The sequence below is a fragment of the Amblyraja radiata genome, chromosome 16, assembly GCF_010909765.2.
Source record: "Amblyraja radiata isolate CabotCenter1 chromosome 16, sAmbRad1.1.pri, whole genome shotgun sequence".
In the NCBI taxonomy this organism is placed as follows: domain Eukaryota; kingdom Metazoa; phylum Chordata; class Chondrichthyes; order Rajiformes; family Rajidae; genus Amblyraja; species Amblyraja radiata.
Window position 1 is genome coordinate 26,813,770 of NC_045971.1, and position 26,896 is coordinate 26,840,665.

Consider the following 26,896-nt stretch of genomic DNA (forward strand, 5'->3'; position numbering starts at 1 on the left):
TTTTCTTCAAGGCTTGTAGTATCCAGAAGTTGTTTTCTGTTGGAGAAGAGTTTGACGATGATGACGATGATGTAAGTGGTGTTTCATACAATAAGCAACCTTAAATTGATTTTTCCTCTCATTTTTAATTTCCTGTTTCTGCAGCAATGATTGTTGATTGATTGATGAAAATACCCCCTGTTTCTGTTTTGAAGTTCAATCTTGATGTTGGCAGATAAAGGAAAGCTAGCCTTCACAAACTTAAAATAATTTGTTTTAACGCAGTTAAATACCTGCTAAACTTCCTTTCTTGGAAATTGAAAGGTACCCTTTAAGTGACAGTGAATAATTAGTTCACTATAGGCCAACTTTGTTTTGTAGCTGGCAGGAAATATCATAACTCAGTAGGTCCAAGGCATTGTTTACTTTTGCCTTCTGCTCGGGTGACACGGTGCAGCAGTAGTGTTGCTGCCTTACACCGCCAGAGAACTGAGTTTGATCCTGACTTTGGGTGCTGTCTGTATGGAGTTTGTAAGTTCTTCCTGTGCCCACGTGGATATTCTCTGGATGCTTTGGTTTCCTCCCACACTCCAAAGACGTACAGGTTTGAGGGTTAATTGGCTTCAATAAAACTGTTGATTTATAGCAAGTTGAGTGATACGTTTCTATGTTGGATTGGCCAAAACATTTTAAAACGTTATGCCATATATTGACTTTTTTTTAGCATCCTGCCATCTTCCAGCTACACTCTGCACAGTGCCATGTGGTGCAACGTGCAGCTGTAAACTATTTTCTTTATTCTTTGGGCTGAGATATAGAACTGTGGGTACTTAGTCAATGTTGCTCCAGCAGAGGTTTTGCTGTATTCATGCTTTGTACGGTTCATGCTGATTACTCTGCAAATTCATCTGGAAACTAACATTTGGACACACTCAATTTTTGAACAAAACTTGTTTTGATGTAAAATCTAAATCAACCTGCAAATTTAGCTTCGGTTTTAGTGAATGTGAAAAAGCCTGGTATTCATTGTTTCCTTTAAGAAAATTTAAGAGGAATGTAAAAGATGATTGCAACAAGATATAGGAACATAATGTCTTCGAAATTCAATTCCCATGCCAGGGCCTGCCCCATTTTTTCCCCATGGATGTTTCAAGCACTGACAATGGCTTAAGCTGTTATGGCATATTTTGCCCTGAGCTGCCTGCTGTCTCGGGTTTAACTTGTCGCTAATATGGTAATCCCTATTAAATGAATGAGAGACATTGGCTTCTGGGACATTATATTATTTAAGTTATTTTCATAGTTTTTATGTGTATGTGATTTTTTTTTAAAGTTATTCCATGAGTGCTTCAGGTCTTTATGTTCATTATGTAAAACTCCCATCAGGTCCTTTTTGGAATAAACCAATTCGCATAGCAATAGAAGATCTGCTTCTGTAATAAACTTGCGAATCAATGTATAATTGTAAAATTAAATTTCATAGAGAAAATTAGAATAACATTGGAAAATGAAGAATCTACAGCTGCAGATGCATCAATCACTCAAAGTACCAATACACATTAATCAGGCCATTTAAGAAAGAAAACTGAAGTTTATTTTTGGAATGAAAGAACTGAAAAGCTGAGATGTTATATGCTGGGAGTGTTCTTTGAGTAATTGTTGAAGTCCTGCAAACAATTCTCAAATCTGTTATTGAAATGGAAGCAAGTTAAGATGCAGATTTATTGCAAAAATGTCACACTGAAGGATGCTTCCATTTTGGGGTGAAAGCAGATATTAACATTATCAAATATAAGATGGTGATTAGTAATACCACCATGGAAGTTGGGAAACATTAGTTTATCCAGAGAATGGTGGGAGGAGTTATTGTAGTGATTACCATGGATGTATGCAAGAGGAATTTAAATAAGCAAAAGTATAATAAAATAATCTAAAGCCAGGATTCTTCTTTGGAATATGAACTCTGGCTTGGATTTTTTGGGCTCTATGATCTGTTCCTAAACTATAATATCATAATATTTAAAAATACATGATAATGTATCCATTAAGACATCGAGGGTGAAAAGGCTATATTCTTATTGTTTTTAGCTGTTGCATTATTTCAAATTTTTTGTTTGTGAAGTCCAATAAAATGTTCCAGTTCAAAACAAGATTAAAGGACTCCCTTCTCATCACTTTCTCTCAACCTGGTTTTAATTTGTCAATTTAGTTTAATTCTCTCTACATCCTAATTATTGAGGATAATTTTCTACATCTTTAATTAAGCATTTTAAAATAAAAACATTTGATGTAGATGTTCATCAATAATTCTGAATGAAGTGTATGTTTATATAGTAAACTTACATTTTGACATTTTTCAATTTTGAGCAGTTATAATTTTTTTTTGCCTGGCGACTGTTATAAAGTATTTATTGATTAAAAAAATATTCACATATTTTGAAAATGTAACTGTTCCAGTTATTATACCTAATTTTCTAATCTTCTGGTTACAGGATTTGTTATCAGCAGCATTGGATGCTGAAAGCACCGCCATCAGCACATCTGGAACTATGCCTAGTGTTGGGTTAAGGCCCATTACTGCAGCCCTTCGAACACCAACTAATTCATGTTATGAACCTGAAAACCTGTTATGCAGCACTGAAGCTCAGAGGTATTCTCAATCTGAACCCGATTCTGTCTCCATTAATATAACCAGCGATGAAAATCATACACCGAAAACATTAACAGCATCCTTTGGCGTCTCTTTGAAATCACCACCGTGGCTAAAGATGCAGAATTCAGCCCCTACTTTCAATTTTTGTAGAAACGCCTTGCAAAATACCTCCTTAAAATTAATCACGGACGTAGGAAAAGAAGATGATGACTTGTTCTGGCCTGGTTCTGAAAAGTTGAGTGAAGCTGGGAATATACATATTTCCAAATTGGCCAAGACCAGGACATCAACCTCTTATGAAACACGTCCTTCAACTCCTGAAGATGAGTCTTCAATATATTCAGGAAGTGATCATGCTTTACCACCAGCCAAAATTCCACGGTTGCCAGGAGGGCTTTCAGAAGCTGATAATGGCAGGAGTAGAATTTCCAAAAATGGTCAAGAAAAGTTTGTAATGAATAATTTTGAGGATGTAAGCGAAACGTACAAGTGCCTTAATCGTCCATCCTCTAGATTCAACCAGTTTCCAATTAGTTTAACCAATGTCATGACTGATGTTGTTGCAATGAAAGGTACCAACTCTTTCTCTGGTCAGATAAGTGATAATCATTGTTACACAGGTGAACAACCTAGATCCGATTCCAAATTATGTAGTCCTATTCCATTGAGCATAATCACAACAAAACAATTATCAACACCAATACCACAAAATCGTTTCGGAAAACATGTAACAGGTAATACCATTAGTCCAGGTAAAATTGTCGCCCCAAGTTTGAAGAAGTTTGCAGAACATCAGAAAATGAGCTCTACTGCCTTGAGAAACTGTCCAAATTCAACACTGTTGAGCCCAAGGACTCCTCTCAATAATACTTTAACCTCCGTACTTTCAAATGGATGCCTCAGAAGACCAATTACATCCACAAGTGAATCTCGAGCACTGTTGTGCACTATAGACAGACCTTCAGTTACTGTGGGAGCTCAGTACTCACCAGCAGCAAATTCAAGTTGTGTGGGAACTCCAGTAACCAATCACCTAATACAGTTGGTATCGGCTGCTAATCGGACACCAGAAATACAAAAGGCGGACAGACCCCGGGCAAAAAGACGTTTTCCTGGACCTGCTGGCATCCTTCCACAACAGGTATGATGACGGAGAACATGTCTATCCCCGAGCTTAGCAATTCACAACTCTTTATCTGTTTTGGACTCGCACCTCTCTCTTCAACCCTGGCCTTTGTCCAACAATCTGCCTATCAAAAAAAACCCTCGCCTGTGTTCACCTATTACCGGTCATGCACTGAGCTGACCATCATTTTCTAGCTTTCTTTCCTGCTTTGTGCCTTTCTTAGCTATGACAGTGGACATTGGTTTAGTAGGTTCTAAATTAGTTCTTTCATATTCTGCAGCTAGTCAGCCCACAATAAATCTATTATGTTGTAGTCCATTTGTGACTACGTTCTGAGAATCAATAGAAAACAAAATAATCTCAAGGGAAAGCATTTTGTTCCTTTTTCTCCAAAATGTAATACAGCTGTATTTCCAAATGCTGTAGATAGACGCATGTAAACATTGTGTGGTGTAATAAAAATTAAAACTTAAACAAGTTTAGTCTGTTACAACCTCAAATTCAGCTGTGCAAATAGTTTCATATTTGTTTTTTTTTGAATGATGAACCTATTAATGTGAAATGTGCAAAATTAGATGACATACTATAAATAGTATCTTGAATACTCCAAGAGGCAATAGTAGTTTCAAAGTGGGAAAAGTCAGTGATCCCAGAAGGTGTGCTCTCTAACATTCTGATGGAAGTCAAAGAGGGCATATTGGAGCCCTTGCCAACTATACCACCCCACTCCAAATATACGTTCTCTGATTAGAAAAAAGCCCCAGAAAAGGAAGTGTTTAACTTACCCACCTTCACCGCCAAGCCGGGTTGATGACGAGATCCCTGGCCAGCACTGCCTTCCCAGCTGCTTCCAGACCAGACCTACTGCCACCACTACCAGGCCCGGCTGCTGACCCTGTCCCAGGCCGGACCCACTGCTGCATTGCCAGCCCACACTGCTTCCAGGCAGCGTCTGCCACCGCTGAACCTCGCCTGCTTGTGCAATGATACTTTTATTACTCCGCAGTCCCTTACTACGTTATAACGTTCAATCAGCAATAATGGACACCATTCCCCCCCCGCCCTACGATTCATTATAACGAGGATTCACTGTACAATAGTTTAACCATTGTGCTATTGCAATGCATATATATCTTATCCCACAGAAACCCCTACAGTAACTTGCCTACCACAGATGTTCGGCTTGCAGGTCAGTTGTTTCCATGGTCATCTTTGTATTCCTTCTTAAATAAATGCACGACATTAGCCACCCACCAGACTTTAGGGATCTTACCCGTGGCTAACAGAGATGTATTTATCTCAGTCAGGGCTCCAGCAATTTCACTAGCTTCCCATGGTGTACTGTGATGTATGTGATCAGATTCTGTGATGTATCTATCTTCATTGATTTTTAGACATCCAGCACCATCTCCACTGTAATGTGGCTATCCCCAAGATATTCTCATTAACCTTCCCTAGCGTTCATGTTTTTCTTCATGGGAAAAGCAGAGCAAAAATACATATTAAGGACCTTGCTTATCCCTTGTGATTCCACACATAGATATCCAGTTTTATATTTGCAGGGCCCTATTCTCTGAATAATGACTCTTTTCCTCTTAATATACTTAAAACATCTCTTTGGATTCTCCTTGCTCTTCTCATGCCCCCTTTTTGCCTGCTGACTTCCTTAAGTATACTCTTGCATTATTCTGTCCTCTGCCTCCTTTTTCTTACTAGACCTTCAATATCTTTTGACATCCAGGGTTAACATAGAAAATAGGTGCAGGAGGAGGCCATTCGGCCCTTTGAGCCAGCACCGCCATTCATTGTGACCATGGCTGATCATCCCCAATCAATAACCCATGCCTGCCTTCTCCCCATATCCCTTGATTCCACTAGCCCCTAGAGCTCTATCTAACTCTCTCTTAAATCCATCCAGTGATTTGGCCTCCACTGCCCTCTGTGGCAGGGAATTCCACAAATTCACAACTCTCTGGGTGAAAAGGTTTTTTATCACCTCAGTCTTAAATGGCCTCCCCCTTATTCTAAGACTGTGGCCCCTAGTTCTGGACTTGCCCAACATTGGGAACATTTTTCCTGCTTGTCCAGTCCTTTTATAATTTTGTATGTTTCTATAAGATCTCCCCTTCTGAAAGCCTTGCCGTTCACTCTAACAGGAACATGAAAACATTGAACTCTCACTATCAAAAGTCTCCTATTTGCTGGACATCCCGTTGCCTGCAAACAGCCTCCAATCAACGTTTGCAAGTTTGTAATTAATACCATCATGATTAGCCATAAAAATAATAGCATTGTGATCACTGGTCTGAAAGTGCATCCCCGTTGCCCTGCCCTATGTCCTGAGTAGGTCAAGCTTTTCCTCTCCCGAGTAGGTCCCTCTCCCATGGAATAAAAAGGAACTGCAGATGGTGATTTAAAACAAAGATAGATACAAAATGTTGGAGTAACTGCGGGTCAGGCAGCATCTCTAGAGAGAAAGGATAGGTGATGGTTTGCATCAGGACCCTTTTTCAGACTAAAGGTCTCTTTATATAGCTTGAACTCAACAAATTACTCCCCTATTAAGCCCTTAACACCATGGCAGTCCAGTCTATATTTCGAAGTTAAAATGCCCAACAATGAATGACCATCCTATTATTCTTCCAATTCTTATGTCTCACTGTGTATTTGTTCCTCCAATTCCTATTGACTATTTGGGGGCCCACACTGCAAGCCCAACAAGGTGATCATCCCTTCTTATTTCTCAGCTCCATCCACAAAGCCTCACTGGATGATCTCTCAGTAATTTCATCTTGGACGACTGGCATGATGTTCTCATTCAACAATGCAACTCCCTCCCCTCTTTCCTTCTCCACTATCCAGCCTATAGTATCCGTATACTGGAACATTTAGCTGTCAATCATGTCCTTCTCTTAACCATAGTATGCGTCTGTGATGGCTTGCTTATCCTAGTCCAATATAGTTATCCGTGCCCTATGTTCATCTGTCTTCCCTGTAAGGCCTCATGCATTGAATTAAAAGTAGTTTAATCCAACAGTCTTTCCTGCTGTGCTATTGGCTGTCTTGTAAACTGAACCTGTTATGATTAACCTCTTTATCAACTTCCAGCCTCTCATCTGCCGCACTACTGTGGTGTATCCAACTATTTGTTCAGAATGATAATAGTGCCAATCTTTTGAGTTTCAAGACGACACTTGAAAAGCTAGAATTTGGAAATGTCATTTATTTTTGCTTTGTTGTTTTTAGTATTTATGAGAATTATAAGCAAGGATCAAATTTGAATATTTATAAAGCTGTAACTGAGGGACTTTGGAAGCATTTCTGTTATAAACCCAGTACATCTGGTGTGTGGAAATCTATTTTAAATTCCCTGAGATAGATGTGTGAAAATAATTTGTTGGAATAAATAGGCATGAATTCCAAAAGTAAAATCTGAAATGTTGAACTAGTATATACTGCCACACCAGCCCATTGTGTATTAGTGTATTGTAAACTGATACCTAAATTACAAGTTGATATTTTAACTCTTCTTATCAAAGCATTATTTTTTAATCCAAATGTTTACTGCTAATTCTGCATGTCTTCCAGCATCATGGTAAAAACCTGGATGAAGTCATGATTTCTGCCCCACCCACACCAACGCATGGAGCAATTCCAAAACTACACCCTGAGGTAAACTGGAAGATTTTCTATAAGCATTGAGTCGAAAGTGGTTAATTGTCATATGTGCCGAAAACAGAACGATGAAATGCTTACTTACAGCAGCACAACAGGCCTGTAAACACGGTACTCATAGATAACATAATAAACAAAAAATGTCTAAAAAACATTATTGCAAAAAGCCCAAAGATCTTAGTGCAACCACGACAGTTCGTAGCTCATAGTTTTGTTGGTGTCTGCAATGTTTGTAGTCTCAGCATATACAGGTAATTCTGTTACAACATGTGTTTCGATAACAGGAATTGGATATAGTGCAAGTGATGAAATATGGAACTCTATTTGTATTATGTGGGCCACATTAGTTATAATGCTATTTTGATTGAGATCTAGAGAACAAGTAAAAGTTACTTTGGAAATTGACAAGCAGAAAAAAAGCTGCCTTACATAGAAACATAGAAAATAGGTGCAGGAGTAAGCCATTCGGCCCTTCGAGCCTGCACTGCCATTCAATATGATCATGGCTGATCATTCTAAATCAGTACCCCGTTTCTGCTTTCTCCCCATATCCCTTGATTCCATTAGCCCCAAGAGCTACAGTGCCCTCCATAATGTTTGGGACATAGACCCATCATTTATTTATTTGCCTCTATACTCCACAATTCGAGATTTGTAATAGAAAAAAATCACATGTGGTTAAAGTACACAATCTCAGATTTTATTAAAGGCCAATTTTATACATTTTGGTTTCACCATGTAGAAATTACAGCTGTGTTTATACTGAGTCCCTCCATTTCAGGGCACCATAATGTTTGAGACACATGGCTTCACAGGTGTTTGTAATTTGCTCAGGTGTGTTTAATTGCAAGTATAAGAGCTCTCAGCATGTAGTCTTTCCTCCAGTCTTTCCATCACCTTTGGAAACTTTTATTGCTGTTTATCAACATGAGGACCAAAGTTGTGCCAATGAAAGTTAAAGAAACCATTATGAGACTGAAGCACAAGAATAAAACTGTTAGAGGCATCAGCCAAACATTAGGCTTACCAAAACCAACTGTTTGGAACATCATTAAGAAGAAAGATGAGCTTACTAATCGCAAAGGGACCGACAGGCCAAGGAAGACCTCCACAGCTGATGACAGAAGAATTCTCTCTATAATAAAGAAAAATCCACAAATACCTGTCCGACAGATCAAAAATACTCTTTAGGAGTCAGGTGTGGATATGTCAATGACCACAGTCCACAGAAGACTTCATGAACAGAAATACAGAGGCTACATTGCAAGCCACAAAAATAGGATGGTCGGGTTACAGTTTGCCGAGAAGTACTTAAAAGTGAAACCACAGTTCTGGAAAAAGATCTTGTGGACAGATGCAATGAAGATGAACTTATATCAGAGTGATGGCAAGAGCAAAGTATGGAGAAGAGAAGGAACTGCCCAAGATCCAAAGCATAGCACCTCATCTGTGAAACACGGTGGTGGGAGTGTTATGGCCTGGGTTTGAATGCCTGCTGAAGATACTGGCCCACTTATCTTCATTGATGATACAACTGCTGATGGTAGTAGCATAATTAATTCTGAAGTGTATAGGCACATCCTATGTCCTCAAATTCAAACAAATGCATAACTCATTGGCTGGTGGTTCATTCTACAGCAAGACAATGATCCCAAACATACTGCTAAAGCAATAAAGGAGTATTTCAAAGCTAAAAAATGGTCAATTCTTGAGTGGCCAAGTCTGAACCCATCTAGCCCCCAAAACAAGTATAAGCTAAAGATGGCTGTAATACAGGCCTGGCAGAGCATCACCAGAGAAGGCACCCAGCAACTGGTGATGTCCATGAATCGCAGTTTTCAAGCAGTCATTGCATGCAAAGGATATGCAACAAAATACTAAACATGACTACTTTCATTTACATTACATTGCTGTGTCCCAAACTTTATGGTGCCCTGAAGTGGAGGAACTATGTATAAACATTGCTGTAATTTCTACATGGTAAAACCAAAATGTATAAAAATGACCTTTATTAAAATCTGACTGCACTTTAACCACATGTGATTTTTTCTATTACAAATCTGAAATTGGGGAGTACAGAGGCAAATAAATGATTAGTCTTTATCCCAAACATTATGGAGGGCACTGTATATTTAACTCTCGCTTGAAAACTTCCAGTGAATTGGCCTCCACTGCCTGCTATGGCAGAGAATTCCACAGATTCACAACTCTCTGGGTGAAAACGTTTTTCCTCATTTCCGTCCTAAATGGCCTACCCCTTTTTCTTAAACTGTGAGCCCTGGTTCTAGACTCCCCCAGCACCGGGAACATTTTTCCTGCATCTAGGGGGAAATAATTGTTTCCATGTAATCTCCACACAGCAATCAGACATCCATGTCTCTTGAAGACACAGTTGTTAGTGTAACCATGAGTGGTCATTGAAATTGACAAGGAATTGATTCTATTGACACTTGAGTTGTGATACCGTGTTAGCAATGAAATGTACAACCATTCATACATTTACCGTGGAGTAACAAAAGATATCGATATTGAAAAAACCTTTATTTTTGAAAATCCAATGAGAAAAATAACTTTGTTTTTAGGATCTGAAGCTCTGCTCTTTCTCCATTGACACCATTGTTTTAATAACTCAATTTCCTATAATGCAGATCTTTTTAGGGAACGCAACAATTGTCTTGTAGCAGACCTATTCCTGACTTTTGTGCTATTTAGGTGTTTGGATTGTGCAAATCATTCAAGTATGACAATACAGTTTACAATGTTTTTAAAATTGTACAGCTATGTTCGATTCTATTTGATGAAAAGATTGTTCACCTTATAGTTGCATCACTCTGTCATTGTACCACTGCTTAAGAGGGACAAATTGTTGGTAATTGTAGCATCTGCTGGCTCCCAAAGTAGGCAATCAGCGACGATCTTGATGAATGGCTTTGCAGGCTTGAAGCATGATATAGTCTGCTCCTGCTTTTATTTTTCTTGCTTTGTTAAAACTCAACTATAAAGCACTTACTATTTTCATTTGAATGAATGTCATATGGTCAATTACAAGCAAAATCTTCAGATTTACAAAACATACCAAAGTGGAACAAGGAATGTAATGAGCAAAAATGTTCGTTATTTAAATTTCTTATATAACTGAACCCAGTCTATGATGGAGAATTGAAATTGATTAATAGGAATCAGAGACAATACACACTGAGGAGAAATAAAAGAAAAAATATATAGCAGTAATACTGGTAATTGTCAGAAAGAGAAGGTTCTCCATAACATTAATGTGGAGTTTGGATTCAAAGCAAAAGTAAGTTATATTGAAGTGTTACTTGGATAGGCAACACCACATCCTCCACAATAACTCAACACCAGTGCCCTACAAGGATGCGTTCACAGTTGTCTGCCATACTTCCTACACACTGTGCAGCCAAATTCTGCTCCAACGTCATCCACAGTGGTGGGCTGAATCGTTAATGGGAGGAGTATGGGCAGGAAATAGAGAATTTAGGAACATGGTGTCAGGACACAACCTCTCCCTCAATGTCAATAAGATGGAGTGAGTTATATACTTCAGATTATCTACTTGGTGTACATTGCCAATCGGCATCAATGGTGCCGATGTGGAAATGGTTATGAACTTAAAGTTTCGTAGCGTAAATCTGACCAACAATCTGTTGTGGACCAACCACGTTGAAAGGACAGCCAAGTAGGCACACAACACCTCCTTCCTCAGGAGTCTGAGGAAATTTGGCGCGTCTCCAATGACTTACAAACTTCTACAGGTATACTGACGTAACATAGAAGGCATACTGTCGGGTTGCTTCACAGCTTGATTTGTGAACAGTTTAGTCCAAGACCGCAGGAAACTGCAGAAAGTTGTGGATGAAGCCCAGTTCATCACAGACCAGGATCCCCAGATGTACAGAATCCCCATCTGCAGAATCCCCTTTGCACTGTCCCAAGAAATCAGCCAACATAAAGGACCTTTCCCGCCTCTGTCATTCCTCCTCATCCCCGCACACAGGATCGTGAACACCTGCTACCCCTCTGTATTCAGACTTCTTAATTGTTCTGCCATAAGCTTAGGCCTTAGTCCCGATTCTCCTACCTACCTCAATGCAGACATTAAACTTTTTCTCTGAGACTGTTACGCAACAATGCTGAGAACTGTATTCTGCTCTCTGATAACTTTCTTTTTCCTCTACCTTTTGTACTTTGATTTGGCTTGATTATATTCATGTATAATATTATCTATAGGCATCCTGCCTGGTTCCTGTACCAAAGAGGAAGCCCCCCTGCTCCTCCTATGACCACAGACCGGTGGCGCTGACTTCACACATCATGAAGTCCCTTGAGAGGCTGGGACCCGTGGCTAAACCCTACCTGGACCCCCTGCATGATGTAAGGGGCGCTGTCCTGTGCACGGCTGCCCAGCCAGCAGCTGTCTGTCTTTTCATCTTTTTATTTTTTATTTTAGTTAGTTAAGTGTTTTGTTTGGAGGTCTAGACTTTTTTATGTGGGGGGTGCGGGGAGGAAAGGGGGAAACTACCTTTCAGGGTCCCTACCTGGTCGGAGAGGCAGCTTTTCTCCGGGCTGCAGCTTCGACCCGTCCTCGCGGCCTACCAGCGGGCCTGGAGCGGCGTTTCCTGTCGGGGACCGTCCAGAACCTCGGCTTCGGCGGCGGCACAGCGCTGGAGCGCTATCGCGGAGCGGGCGATGCCTTGCCCGGGTCGCCGCGCTGGAGCTCCGGTGAGCTGAAGATCGCTGAGGAAAACATCGCAGAGCTGCAGGACTGTGGAGCGACCGGCTGCGGGCGGCGGTGCTGAACTTTACACCGGGAGCCTGGGATCTCTAGATGAGATCGCCAGTTGTGGAGCTCCAACCGGCGCTGCCTTGTTGGCTTTGGAAGCCGCGGCCTCCAGTACGGAAGCGGCCGTTCCAGGGTTCCCAAGCCGCTGAGAGGACTCTCCCAACGCCGGAGCAACATCACCCGGCGAGAACCGCTAGGAACATCGGGCCTCCATAGAGGCAACTGTGGAGGCCTCAATAGGCCCGACTATGGGTGAACTGGGGTTGGGGACAGGACTTTGTGCCTTCCCTCATAATGGGAACCATTGTGGGGGGATGTTCTTTATGTTTAAAACTCTTATTAATGTTATGTCTGTATTCCTTTTTTATGTGCTGCAAAATGGCAAGAAGCATTTCACTTCACTACACCTAGGTGTATGTGAATGTGACCAATAAAATACCTTTGATACCTTTGATACCTTTGCAGTTTGTTACAAAACATCCACCTGCCATCATCCACTTGCTCCATCATTCCTATGCTCACCCGGATAAGCCGGGAAGCATTGTGAGAGTCATGTTTTTTGACTTCTTCAGTCCTTTTAACACCATCTGGCCTGTCGCTTCTGCTATGGGGTCAAAGATTGAGTGAGAAAGGGAGTTTAGAGAAATAACTGAGCCGGTCTGTTAGAAGCACTACTCGGGATTAGATCAATGAGTTGGTTATTCTGAAGTATAGATTAATAACATTGAAAGCATAACATGCTATTTATTTCACATTTCCTATGTAACCTTTTTTATTTACATTTAAGGAAGATCTGAGTTCTCAACAATCTGTTGAAGATGACTTTGGGAGAGGCCCATGGGCTACCATGAAGGAAGATTTGAGGTTGGATGAAGGAGACATTCGCTGCTTCCTTCGAAATTATAGTATTGTCATGGTTCTTCGAAAGGTATGTTTAATGGGGGAAAGCAACAGTCATGTTATTCTGGCTGATCTTATTAAATAACTATAATTTAATTGCTTTCTCAAGGATAAAGAATGCTGGCCATGTGCCTTGGAATAGGAGGGAATAGAACTGATAGGATAAAGGAAAAAGATGTTTTGTACTTGCAGGGAACCATCATTTTGACAGAAATTATTGCTGGTAAATTTATATATTTTCCCAATGAGAGAGAAATGGAAATGGGGGGTGGGAGTAATGGTGAATTGGAAGTTGCTATAAAATCACACTATTGGAATATCCTTCCTTTAAAAAAGTAAAGTAATGGTTTAATCCCTTTTAAGATGTGACGAAAACTAAGATTTGCAAGGCAAACAGCGGTAAGATAATTGGTGCGCTGACCCAGGGTATCACAGAGATGAGGGCAGATGTGGAGGCAGATCACTAAAGATCACTAACAATGGGAACCACGCCATGGTGTGGTTGGGAACAACATATGGATCTGCAGGGAGAAGCCACTCTGCACTTTGAGCAAATACCAGGCTACTGCACGGCAAAGGTGTGGGTCGTCTTGCACAACCCCCACCCTACATCTTGGAAAGAAAATTTGTGGAAGATACGTTAATCAAGCATATTTTTCGGTAACCTGATACATCAGTCAATGTTGCCGGCAGTTGCCGAAAAAAATCGCTGTGGGACATGCCCTTAAGGGGTTAGAAGAAAAAACAGGCTCTGCTGGTGGAGGAGGCTAAAACTGGTGGTTACAACCTAAAGAGTAGACCTTTGCTACATTGGTTAAGAGATTAATGCAATACATATCTTTAAACCTACATAATTAAATCTGATTGTCTGGTACGTATAATTATGTGTGTTTTGGCTGCTGTACTTGCATTAAGCCCTGCCTAGACTTTGTAAAATACTTAATTTGCTGTTAAAGTAACTTAGATTTTAATTTTATTCAAGAAACATGCTCTGTATTCCTAAAATGGATGAATATTTCAAATCTTTTAATGACGCAACTGTTTTTATAGGCGGCCTTAAAACAGCTCCCTAAAGGCAAGGTTCCCCACATGGCTGTGCTTGTGAAGTCACTGACTCGAACGAACACAGATGCCAGCGCTGTTTTTAAAGATCCATCAGGTAGCGATTTTCTTCTTGCATTTCACTTTGAATTTAATAATTGAAACTTCAAGAATAATCTAACCGCTCATTGCAGAGTTATGGGAACTTTAGCAGGATTGGTCTAGACTTATAGGTCTTCCAAACACAAAAGTGTGCATTCCAAAACCGCATTGGATGTGGTCTATATAGATGTGAGTCCTATTAACCCACTTTGGGTCACTGGCGCTGTAAGGCAGCAACTGTGCCTCCCTGGTGAACTGTAGGAATCCATCTCTGCAAGTATACACTTTCCATGGGAAGCACTGAACAAAAACTTCTGTTAATTACATTTCTTTAGAAAAGTTATGACCAGCTACAATGTACTTGCCATCCCCACAGGCAATAGGTAATTCTGCACAAGTCTGAAGAAGGGTTTTGGCCCGAAACGTTGCCTATTTCCTTCGCTCCATAGATGCTGCTGCACCTGCTGAGTTTCTCCAGCATTTTTGTGTACCTCCGGTAATTCTGCACAGGCTGGTGATCCCGACTGGTGATGTTTCAGGTCAGCACCCTTCTTCAGACTGATTGTGGAGCAGGGTTGGTGATGAAAGCTAGACGAGAGGAGGGGCAGAACAAAAGCTGACAAGTAATGGGTGGATACAAGTGAGGGGAGGGTGGGTGTGATAGGCCTGCTTGTTGGGCAAAGACCAGAGATGAAAAAGACAAAAGGTGTGACAGAAAGTGATTGAAGATTTACAAATTGTGAAGCTAGAGGAAGGAAAGTGAGTGGGAGGGAGCAGAAATAGGTGAATAGGTATGTCCAGGTGGGGCATTTGGGAGGGGCGTTTGCAGTTACCTAAAATTGGAGATTTCAATATTCATAGTGTTGGGTTGTAAGCTACCTACATGGAATATGAGGTCCTGTTCCTCCAGTTTGTGTGTGGCCTCACTCTGACAATGGAGGAGGCCCAGGACAGAAAGATCAGTATAGGAATGGGAAGAGGAGTTAAAATGGTTCGCAACCAGGAGATCCGATAGCCCTTGTAGGACCAAGTGCAAGTGTTCTGAGAAACAGTTAGATATGGTGCATGTGAACCTCCATTAACCACATCTACTGCATGAGGTTGGGGATGAGTTCTGTGGAGCAGGAGCAGGTGAAACAATAGGTCTTCCAGGGCAGTCCTGTTTGATAATTTCAGGAAAGAGATAGATTCAGACTTTACAGGGCTAGGGAACTATAAGGTTGGAGACTGTGGAGGGAGATCGGCAGAGGTGATAAAAGTAGTAATGATCTGGGAGATGGTGGCCTGGCGTTTATCTTGGGATCATGGTCAAGGATTTGGTATGTGGTGGTGGTGGTGGTGGAGCCGCCAGAGAGTTGCTGCCTTACAGCACATGCAGCGCCAGAGACCCGGGTTTGATCCTGACTATGGCTGCTGTCTATGGAGTTTGTACATTCTCCCCGTGAACACGTGGGTTTTCTCCGAGATCTTCGGTTTCCTCCCACACTCCAAAGATGTTCAGGTTTGCAGGTTAATTGGCTTGGTATAAATGTAATTTGTTGCTAGTGTGTGTAGGATAGTGTTAATGTGCGGGGATCGCTGTTCGATGCGGACCCGGTGGGCCAAAGGGCCTGTTTCCACGCTGTATCTCTAAACTAAACTAAACAGAGGTGTCAGAGAGCTGGTGCCTGGTCTCAGCATGGTGGAGATCAGCCTGCCAGACTGAAATTTTCCTGTGCTCCACCTGGATGAGCACCTATTTCTCCCTTACCACTTCCACTGCTGGCTTCACATTTCACGCTTCTTCTATCTTTGCTTCACACTTCTGTCTTTTCATCTCTGGCCTTTGTTCAGCCATCTGCCAATCAAAAAACACCATCATTGCCAGATTTAGTTTTCCCTCCACTCATCAACAATCAGTCTGAAGAAACGTTGACTATCAATATTCTCCAGAGATGCTGTCTGACCCGCTGAGTTACTCCAGAACTTTATCTTTTATAGTAAACTGGAAGTTGGGTTACTTGAAGTTTAATTGTTTGTGTTTTTGCACAGGTGAGATGCAAGGTACCATTCACAGACAACTTCTGGTTGAGGATCCGAATGATTTAAAAGTTGGAACGGTTCTCCTCCTGAAGCAGGTTGTTAGCTTGATATTTAAACGTTAAAGCTTTTGGACATTAACTACTGCTCTGTTAACACCAAGTAAATGTGATTGCCTCATCTGTAAGGGAGAATATCATCCAAGTAAAAAGACGACTTTTGTAAGCTTCAGGCAGTCAACAGTGAAATTTGACGTTAAGTTGGTGGCAGATGAAATGAGCAATCCTTTTTTATTAATGATACAGTCTATGCACATTGGTAACTTGTCGACATGACTATCAATAGGCCATTTATCTTCCTCAGTTAATTTCAATCTGTAAATATAATAGGTGAATTGTCGCTCATCAACTGGAGCATGTTTTTTTGTTTCTGTGTTTAGGTTGGTGTATTTTCTCCATCACTTCGAAATCATTATTTGAATATAACACCAAGTAATGTGATTAAAATATATCCGCAAGGTGCCACGGAATACATTCATAGTCAACTGGCCCAGAGCTCCCAGGTAAGAATTCCAAGTGTAAGAAATTATCTCTTGTATTGTATTGTACCATTGACAAAGGTACTAAACAGCAAGTGAACCTTTACTATTCCTTCAGATTCCTGTTATGGAACTCCCTGCCCTTTACATCTTTGAAGCTCAAAGTTGTTAAGACAAGTTCCTTTATCAGTGATAGTGGTGTCCTGCACTTTGATCCAGTAAATAAGAACTTTAATAAGAGCAGAAAGGAACTGCGGATGCTGGTATATACTGACAGTAGACACAAAGTGCTGGAGTAACTCAGCAGGTCAAGCAACATCTTGGAGAAAAAGGATAGGTAACATTTCAATTCTGGACCCTTCTTCAGAACTTTAATAGAATTTGAGTAGCTCTATCTTGACTACACCAAATTTCTATGAAGCTCTCTGAAGAATCTATGATTGTACAATCAACAAAGTGTTCCAAAATATGACAATTTAAAATAAATTTACATGAAATTCGTTGTTTGCTTATTTAAATGAACAAAATATAAAATTGCATAACCAAAGGTATGCGGTGAAAAATAAAATAAAGCAAATAGATGATGTATACCTGGCATTGAAATGGTTTATAAAAAGAATGAAAGAGAAGTGAATCAATTGTACTTCACCATTTCATACCTGCTCTCGTGCATCGGTATCATTTAAAGGCTGGTGATATTGTGCATGCATAGCGAGATGCTTTGTCTTTACTAACCTTTGAATTTTCTACTTAAACTCTCACTTGGTGCATTTTAATGAGCAGAAGTATAAAAGTTGCTTCACAGCACGAGTCTATTCAGTGTATAATCAGATGCTGCTGTTTGCTCTTCAAAGCCATTCTATCAAATTTTCTTGATCTTGCTCCATACGCTGTTTCTACTTTCTTCTCAATTATATAACTAATTAAAAAAAGCTGCTGATGGCAAGGCAATTCCATTTTCTATTGACCTTTTGTAGTGAAACACTTCCTCCAGCTTCCCTCTTTTATTTTTCTACTTTTAATCATCAGTCTGCATCTCGTAGTCACTAATTCAACAACCAAGAGAAATAACCTTTCATTGATTATTCTCCAAGTTATTTGGTTCTGAATACTTCATCTGGGTCTTCATTTAAAGTTCTTGTTCAGGGTCAGCAAGGTGTGGTATTTTGACTCTTTTTGTTTTAACTGCAAAGTTTTTTGCAAGTATCCCATTGGTTCTTCAACACACCATTACTCTAATACTTTTCCTACAATGGACTCTCCATAATTATGTGCAATACATAAATAGTAGGCTGATCATTTTAACCACATAACTACGTGTATATTTGATAACACCTCCTACTTACCCTTGGACCATGATCCCACAGACAAGCACCAGACCTTTTCTGATTCGCACATAATTTCTGATTTCATTACTTCAGGCTCTCTGCCCTCTAAAGCGCCAACCTTATTGTTTCCCAGCCCCTCACGTCCCGATTTTATCTTCCCCCCAAAATCCACAAACAGAACTGTCCTGGCAGCCCCATTGTTTCTGCTTGTTCATGTCCCACTGAATTAATTTCCACATACCTCGACTCCATCCTATCCCCCCCCCCCCCCCCCCCCAGTACAAACCGTCCCTACCTATGTCCAAGACACCTCACACACTCTTCGTTTCTTCAATGACGTCCACCATTTTCCAGGCCCCCACTCCCTCATCTTTACTATGGATGTCCAGTCACTCTACACCTCCATCCTCCACCAGTAAGGGCTTAAAGCTCTATGTTGATTCCTCAACAGCAGAACCAGCTAATTTACGTCTACTAACACTCTCTTCTACCTCGCAAAGCTGGTCCTTACCCTTAACAACTTATCCTTTGACTCCTCCCACTTCCTCCAAATCCAAGGCGTAGCTGTGGGCACTCGCATGCACCTATTGGCCATGTTCTTTATGGTATTTGTTGTGAGTTAAGTTGCTATTGGAGAACCACAGCTAACTAGCTACAGTGTATTTTATAAATGTTACACATTATGTCCACTGTGTTGGTTGAGTGAATGAATGCTTGAGGTGGTTAGACTGCCACTTTGAATGTTAAAGAACATGCAGTTACATTTTCTTGTTGGAAATTAGATTGCTTGTCATTCTTATGGCATGAATGTTTGTTAGTGTTCTCAATCCATTGCTGAACATTGTCTAATAGGGAGTTAGAAAGTTTTGCTAGATTGGGATGAATTCTAACCAAAATTTAGGCCTACACTGACTTGAGTTTTGAAAGATGAGATGTGATCTATGAAGAAGCTAAGAGAATGTTTTCATTCATTAGGGAATCTGAATCTATAATTTCAGATTAAGGGACCTTCCGAGGTGAATAAAGTTGTCTACCATCATATTGCCTTTATATCCTCTGGTTCTTGATTCACCTATTCTGGGTAAAAGACTGTGCAGAGAATTCCTGTGAAAGGAGGTAACTGGTGGAGAACCACAGGGATAATTCTTGGAAGGCATTTTTTAATCTATCACACTCATTTGGAGGAAGGAATAATATACAAGGAATGCAATGGGATATGGATGGATTGAGTGAGCAGGCAAAAGATTGGAGTTTAGTTTGGGGAAATGTGAGTGATGAAAAAACATACTAATATTTAATTATTTAAAAGAGCCTGCCAGTGTCTGAGGTTTAGAGGGATCTAGGCTCAAAGATGGAGTCCAATAGATAATTCTGAAGGCAAATAGCACTTTGGTCTTCATTGCAAAAAGATTGGTATTTAAAAATAGGGAGTGTTTGTTAGAATTGTTGGTGAGACTTTATCTGGAATACTAGATACTGTTTTGGTCCCTTCACCTAAAAAAAAAGAAGATAGTAACATGTGAGGCTTTACAAAAAGGAGATTCACCAGGCTAATTTAAAATTAAGGTGCGTTGAAATTTCTTTTCTCAACCGGTAGTGAATATCTGGAATTCTCTTCTTTGATGATTAATGGAAGCTGAATTATTATAAATATCTAAAGTGGAGGTTCATAAATATTTAATAGAATCGAGGAATAAGGGAGATAAGGAAAAAACTCGCGATCTGAGGATAGCCATGACTAAATTACAATGCGGGGCAGGCGTGAAGGGCCTGATGACCTCCTCGCTCTGATTTTCTTGTGTTCATTCAAAATATTTTCCTTTTTTTCAGAACTCCATTGGACTTCTACAGATATCTACCGTTGACTTGCTAGAATCAAGATGTGGCAATTCTTTAACGACAGAAAAAATCCCCTGCACAGCCTCTACATCTTTGGACTGTCAGACACCTACCAGGACAAGAATGGGAATCATAGAAGCATCTGGATGTGAAAGCACAGCATCACAGGGACAATGTCAAGAAGAATGGGAAACAGGTAGATTGGATGTTCAAAACAAATGTTTAAGATAAATTTAAGTCATTTGCACATAGTTCTATTATTGGTACGTTAAATTTCTAAATTATGTATTGTCCAACATTGATCTTGAGCAAGTGCTTAAACAAGTACAAACTCCATACTGAATATCCAAAAATCCTTCCAATTGAGGTTTGCAAATAACTTGCACCTATGAAACATGGGTTTTTTTTAAACATGTGCATTTGGTTGCAGTCTTTGAGATAAATTGAATTGGAGAGGTTTTTGAATGCTATCAGCAAGATTAAAAATAATTCAGATTTCTCCATTATTTATGTTTTCAAAGCCTGAGATCAAAACTTTTTCTAGGTGGCAGTTTTCCGAAGTCATTTCTTGTGTGGAGCATCCATCCAAAATGCCTAATATTCAGGTTGGTGCAATGGCACAGCTAGTAAAGCTGCTGCCTCACAACACCAGAAATTCAATCCTGACTTCAGGTGCTGTCTGTGGAGTTTCCACGACTGTGACCGTGTGGGTTTACTCTCACATCTCAAAAAAGGCGTATGGTTGGTCTGTTATTTGGCCACTGTAAATTATCCCTTGTGTGTTGGTGAGTGGTGGTTAATTGTTTTTAAAGGGATTCATGGCGGATTAGTGTCAATGAGTAGTGGATGGTTGGCATGGATTCGGTGCGTCAAAAGGCGTGTTTCTGTGCCATGTGTTTCTGCAACTCTGAAATTAGAATAGTTCTGATGTGTTTACTTTTGCTCACATAAGACTTAAAATACCCTTGTATTGCATCCTGAGCTTTTGTTTGAAACCAAGGCCTCCGAAGAAGTTTGATTAATCTTGTGTTAGTTAGTGAACGTAGACAACAAAGCTTACATGCATACCGATTCCTTTTTAGGTTTTAACTAATAGGGAAACAGCATCTCCTGCTGTCAGTACGAAGTAGATCTGCTTTGGTTCGCTGCTGGGAATAACATCTTGTATTGCAAACTCATAAATTACCAATGAAGAAAACTGGATGTGGGTTGTGTTGTGTTGATGAGGTTCAAAGTAGAGAAATGTGAAATAGTGCTTTGAGAAAAAGAATAATGAAAATTGGATAAGCTTTAAGATATTTACTGATGCAAATGTAAGTTTGTATATCAGTCTTTGAAGTGCCAGTTCAGAAGTTAATTTATCTTTTTCAAAACAGCATTTAGGATTCTGTAGCTGTTTATGAAAGGGTAGCATTGTTAATGCAAGCTGTTGATTAGGCTGCACCATTAATTAATTCTGGGAAAACATCTGAATGAAATTTGTACCAGTAGAATGCATGAGAATTATGCTAAACTAAAGGTTTTTTATTACGAAGGAGAGATGGGAAATTGGGTGTAAATTTACAGAAACTAAGTGGAAACTTGCATTATGGAAAATTCTGACAAAATTAGCAGTTGTTGGGGAACAGATGAGTTTCAGAAGGCATCAAGGGGTAAATTACCACCTTTGCATGCCCTTATCCTTGAAATTTACGGCTCTGGAATTTGAACATGATTTGAAATTTGCAAAACCATCTGATATTTTTTTTCTAATTAACCTTTCTAATATTGTAAAGAATAAAGGAACAGCTCAATCACTGAAATAATTTGCCTTTCAATATGTTTGTTTCCTGCTCTTGAGGTCTGTGATACTGTGATTTAAATTGAATTGATTTAAATGTACAAATTGAAATTGAGTGCATGTGATCTGAAGCTAGTTTAGCCATTTACCATCAAGCCTGACCAAGTAGCAATAAGTTATATTGAATCACATATTCCTCTGCCAAAAGTCAAAATACTCTGATTATGCCCGAGAGGAAATACATTTCCCATCTTAATTTCCATAAAACATATTGTCTCCCATCACCTCATCAACTTTACGTGGCCATGGCTGTTGGCGTTCCAAAGTCCTTGCATTTTCCGTTTCTATTTAAACCACGTTAAAATCCATTTTCATGGAATAATCTCTTCGTTATTTCTTCTTGCATCGGGTCAATATTTCATGGGTCATGGGTTTTAATAATAGTATAGAAATGAACTTGATGTCAACAGTTGCACCTGTCGCGATACCTCCTCCCTCGAATCTGTCCAGAGACCCCAACAGTCCTTTCAGGTTAGGCAGAGGTTAACTTGCACCTCCTCCAACCTCATCTACCATTTCCGTTGCTCCAAATGTGGACTCTTATACATCAGCGAGACCAAACGTGGACTGGGCGATCGTTTCGCTGAACACCTTCGCTCAGTCCGCCTGAACCTACCTGATCTCCCGGTTGCTATACACTTTAATTCTCCTTCCCATTCCCACATAGACCTTTCTGTCCTAGGTCTCCTCCATTGTCAGAATGCGGCTAAATGCAAATTGGAGGAACAGCATCTCATATTATGCTTGTGCAGCTCACAGCCCAGTGCTATGAACATTGATTTCTCTTAACTTCAGGTAGCCCTGGCATTCCGTCTCTCTCTATCCCTCCCCCACCTGTCGCACTAGCTTCTCGTTTTCACCCCACAAACAGCTAACAATGGCCTATTTCCTTTATCATCGTTATTTTTTTGCATATCTTTCATTCATTGTTCTTTATCTCTCTACATCATTGTCTATATCTCTCGTTTCACTTATCCCTAACCAGTCTGAAGAAGGGTCTCGACCCGAAATGTCACCCATTCCTTCTCTCCAGAGATGCTGCCTGTCCCGTTGAGTTACTCCAGCTTTTTGTGTCTATCTTTGGTTGCAATTGGGATTGCAGTTTGTCCATTTTGTGTGTGCCATTGGCATTTGTATCAATGGTCAAAACAATAGTTTCAATGGGAGAAACAACACCTAGTGTGCAAATAGTCTCCAGTATATTACATCTTAAAAAAAAATATCACTCACAAACAGTTGCTTTTGCAATGGGATTACTGGTAGGTGTTTAAGAAATATATAAAAACACTGCAACATTAAGTATTGAACATTCATTTTTGCATCAATATGTCCCAAATGTTTCAGTTTTCTTTGCCAGAAATGCAATTGATCAAACTTGTATTCTGTGTACATATCTGCAGAAATTATTGGATCACAATCGCTGTACTTGCTTATCAGTTGCCTGCAATTTAATTTTCGCTTTATTTTTTTGCAGATGATTTTGATTGCTTGATGGCTGAATTGCCAGAGGAATTCTTCTCCCTATAGAACATCCTGTGTAGTATAGGATTTCATCTTGGGAAGCTGCTTATTTATTTATTTTGCCTCTGCTCAAGCTGATAATTGTGTTTAAAATATTCATTGGATTTTGGATTAACATGAGATCATCCAGTATTGCTTCAAATAAGACTTGAAATTATGGTCATTAAGGAGACGTTCTCTGTTAGAATGTGAATCAGCCTCTAATGTGGGGCTCTTTTTGCACGGATGTACCGAAGCAGCCTTTGTACCTTATTTAAATAATTATTTTTGTCCATTTAAAATTAACTGGAATGCTAATTTGTAATCGTTCAAATTTGGATGTTTTGTTAAACCTTGCTGTACATCAATATTGCTGATATTTGAAGATTATTAAAATATGGTTTTGTGTTGATGTTACATTGTCAGAAGAACAGTCTCTCTTTAGAAGCCTGTATCAGACAAAAGCTCTGTATCACAGAAGATGAAAACTAATTGATCCCATGGCAAGTTGTGCTGTTAAGTACCTCTCCCTGCTGTCTCCTACTTCCATAATTTTCAATGTCCAAAAGGAACTTTATAATGAGCTTGTGAGCCATTTTGTTTTCATTGAGCCATTTGCTTTTGGTGGACTGAAACTTTTCTAATTGAAGTGTTCTTTGCAGAGTTCCGTTGAGGGCCATTCTCAGCCCTCTTACTGGTGCTTGGGTTACTCTATACGTATTAGATCATCACAGGCGTGTAATCAGGCCGAGTCCTCTGAACTTCGATTTGCATTGGTTTCCCACAGCAACTTGTGATATTCATAGTTCTATTTGTTTCCAGATTGTGAAATCACTTTGGGGATTTGTGTTCAGTGGTGTTGCACAAGTACAAAAGTATTTGTAATGCTTTACAAATCAACATTAAAGGCAACAGCACTGGCTAGTGGTTATAATGTGCATCGTTCCAGCTTCCAGCTTTTTTAACTTTCAACCCAGCACCAGCCTTATCGTTGTATGTCAAACATACCCAGGCAGTTCTATAACTTCAACTTGTAAATTTAACACTTCAGAATATGTAAGTTCAAATAAACTCTGCAGTTTATGAGTGCAAAAATAACAGGAAAGACTGGTATCTACAAACTCTACAAAGATGCTGTTGTGTCTACCACTTCAGGTTGTTCATGGTTTACATTTCTTGAAGTTTGGAATAGTGATTGATAAGTATGATTTTAAATATGTGGAACTGTTTTTGTTTTACTCTCCATTAAACAATGAAAGCCAAAATTGCATTATATTGATTGATAGAATTGATTGATAGAATTTATTGCCACACAACCAGGGTCGGTGGAATTTTGGGTTGTCAGCAGCGGTACAATAATAAAGAACACACAACCACAATAAAAAATATAACACAAACATCCACCACAGCATTCATCACTGTGGTGGAAGGCACAGAACTTGGCCAGACCTCCTCCATTTTCCCCCGTGGTCGGGACCTCCACCCTCCGCAGCTGTTGCTGCGGGCGTCCAGATGGTAAGGGACAAAGTCAAAGGCAAGGTAAGTCCAGGATCGGCTCTTCCCCACCGGAGACCGCGGCTTCAGGCTGGTGTAGGCCGCAGGCCGGCGGTTGAAGATTTAAGGTTCCCGCCGCGCCGCAGCCAGAAGCACCGCAGACCGCAGGGCCGGTGGTCGAAGCTCCCCTCCAGGGGTGATGGTAAGTCCATGCCAGACCCGCGGTAGATGTTGGCCGCGGGCCGGCAGTGATGGCTTCTTCTTCCCCCGGTTCCCTCACGAGGGATCCCGGGCTGTAGACGCCGCACCAGCTGGAGCTGTGCAGACCGCGCGCGGCTTCAGGCTGCCGGCTGCCCCGGCCCAGCGAAACGGAGCGCTCCCCTCCAGCGAGGGCTCGCCCGCTCCACGCCGAGAGTCCACGCTGCGCCCGCCGCTGAAGCCCCGGGCGCGTCTCCGGGAAAGGCCGCGCCGATCCTTGCTGTTAGGCCACGGGGGAGGCGACCTGGAAAAAGTCGCCTCTCCGTGGAGGAGGCGGCCGAAACGGTTTCCCCCTCAACCCCCCCCCCCCACACCACACACACCGAGAAACATCAAAAACATACTAAAAAAATAAAAAAAGTTGAAAAAACTAACGCGCTGCTGACAGGCTGCTGCAACTGCAGCGCCCCCTACCTACCTACAAAGTACATCACAGAAAAATGACAAGTTGAATACATTGGCAGGGTTAATGATGCTCCTACCACCTTACTTTGCATCTGCAACAATGCTAACATCTCTGATGTAAAATCTAGGTAGTATATTTGCATTCTCTACTACTAGTTTGCAACTCCAACCTTGGTTATTTTCTTAAATTCTCCAAAGAATTCTGTCCTTCAGTGGGGCTTATTGTCCATTTTATTTTCCATTGCTTGGGCAATGCCTCTGGCGTTTTTATTTCTGAGAGGAGCTTTGAATCTAAAGTTCCACTTTAGAAACGTCAGCAATCTCGCTCACTGATGGTACTTGGGATAATCCTGATTTTCTGATTAATTTCCAACAGTCCTTCAAATCCCAAAGTAAGTTGAAGGAACAGTACGCCACCAATGTTGCAGACTATGGCACCCAATACCGAATTCAATAATTTCACATATCCAACCTTTCCTGTTGGTTTCAGGGCCAGTCCTGATGTAAGCTACCCACCTGATACATGAACTCATTTTTTTTTAATCACAGCAGATGCTACCTGACCTGCTGAGTATTTCCAGAATTCTACTTTCTTGCAGCAACTGTTGTATTTTGTATCCCATGATTCTGGTATTCATTTTCTCTCTCCTGCACTTTATTCATCTCACTCTATACCGTATCCAGGCACACATCACCTGCTTTTAGATGATACCAACAGAATTTGGGTCATGTAGATTTTGTTTATCTCCACCCCATCACAGACCTATCTTTATTCTCTCAAAAACCTCACCTATTCTCTATGTTCAAAATGATTTTGTTTTCAGATTTGAAATATCATTGTCCAGAATATTTTCTGTCTCTTGTCTTGCTGTAAGACATGCAACGGTCCTCTTGCATTTTCTGTTTTTATTTCTATTTTTGACGTTCAATTTTTAGTTTTTAAGTTAACCTCCTGGTCAAGGTTAATCTTGCACCTAAATCAATAAAAACAGATAATTATATCACCGTGGCACTGTTTTATTGGGGTTTGTGTTCACTTACATGTGCTTCAGGCCATGAAGTGTTTTGAAATGCCTTCGTCATAAAGACACCATATCATTCCACCTTTTAAAATTCCTCAGTTACATAGAATTTCTCTTCCAAGGATGATTTGTTGGTTATTTCCATCTCAAACGTTAATCTAAAACTGGACTTTCCAGATTTGAATCTATTTTGAAGAGTTCATCATTTTATTTAAGACATTGATTTATATGTGCATATGAATGCAGGCAAGTTGTTTTAGGAGTGATCTGTCTGTTCTATTTCAGGATTCTTTTGCTTGGATTTATAAATATCATAAGCTGTAGTAATTCAATCCACTGATGTTAAAATGGCAGGGGTCAATAATTTCAGAGGCCG

General features: G+C 40.4%; 1 protein-coding gene across 1 annotated transcript in view; it reads left to right on the plus strand.

Moving 5' to 3' along the window:
• Positions 1 to 24,436, plus strand: part of hrob (homologous recombination factor with OB-fold) — a 40,120-nt gene extending 15,684 nt beyond the window's left edge. Inside the window, exons 2-10 of the mRNA XM_033035352.1 lie at positions 12 to 71; positions 2,472 to 3,773; positions 7,347 to 7,430; positions 13,022 to 13,162; positions 14,185 to 14,293; positions 16,309 to 16,394; positions 16,736 to 16,858; positions 19,993 to 20,197; positions 23,316 to 24,436. Coding sequence (XP_032891243.1) covers positions 12 to 71; positions 2,472 to 3,773; positions 7,347 to 7,430; positions 13,022 to 13,162; positions 14,185 to 14,293; positions 16,309 to 16,394; positions 16,736 to 16,858; positions 19,993 to 20,197; positions 23,316 to 23,368 — 2,163 coding nt within the window. The 3' untranslated portion in view covers positions 23,369 to 24,436. The remainder of the gene's footprint in view (positions 1 to 11; positions 72 to 2,471; positions 3,774 to 7,346; positions 7,431 to 13,021; positions 13,163 to 14,184; positions 14,294 to 16,308; positions 16,395 to 16,735; positions 16,859 to 19,992; positions 20,198 to 23,315) is intronic.
• The last annotated feature ends 2,460 nt before the right edge of the window (positions 24,437 to 26,896 follow it).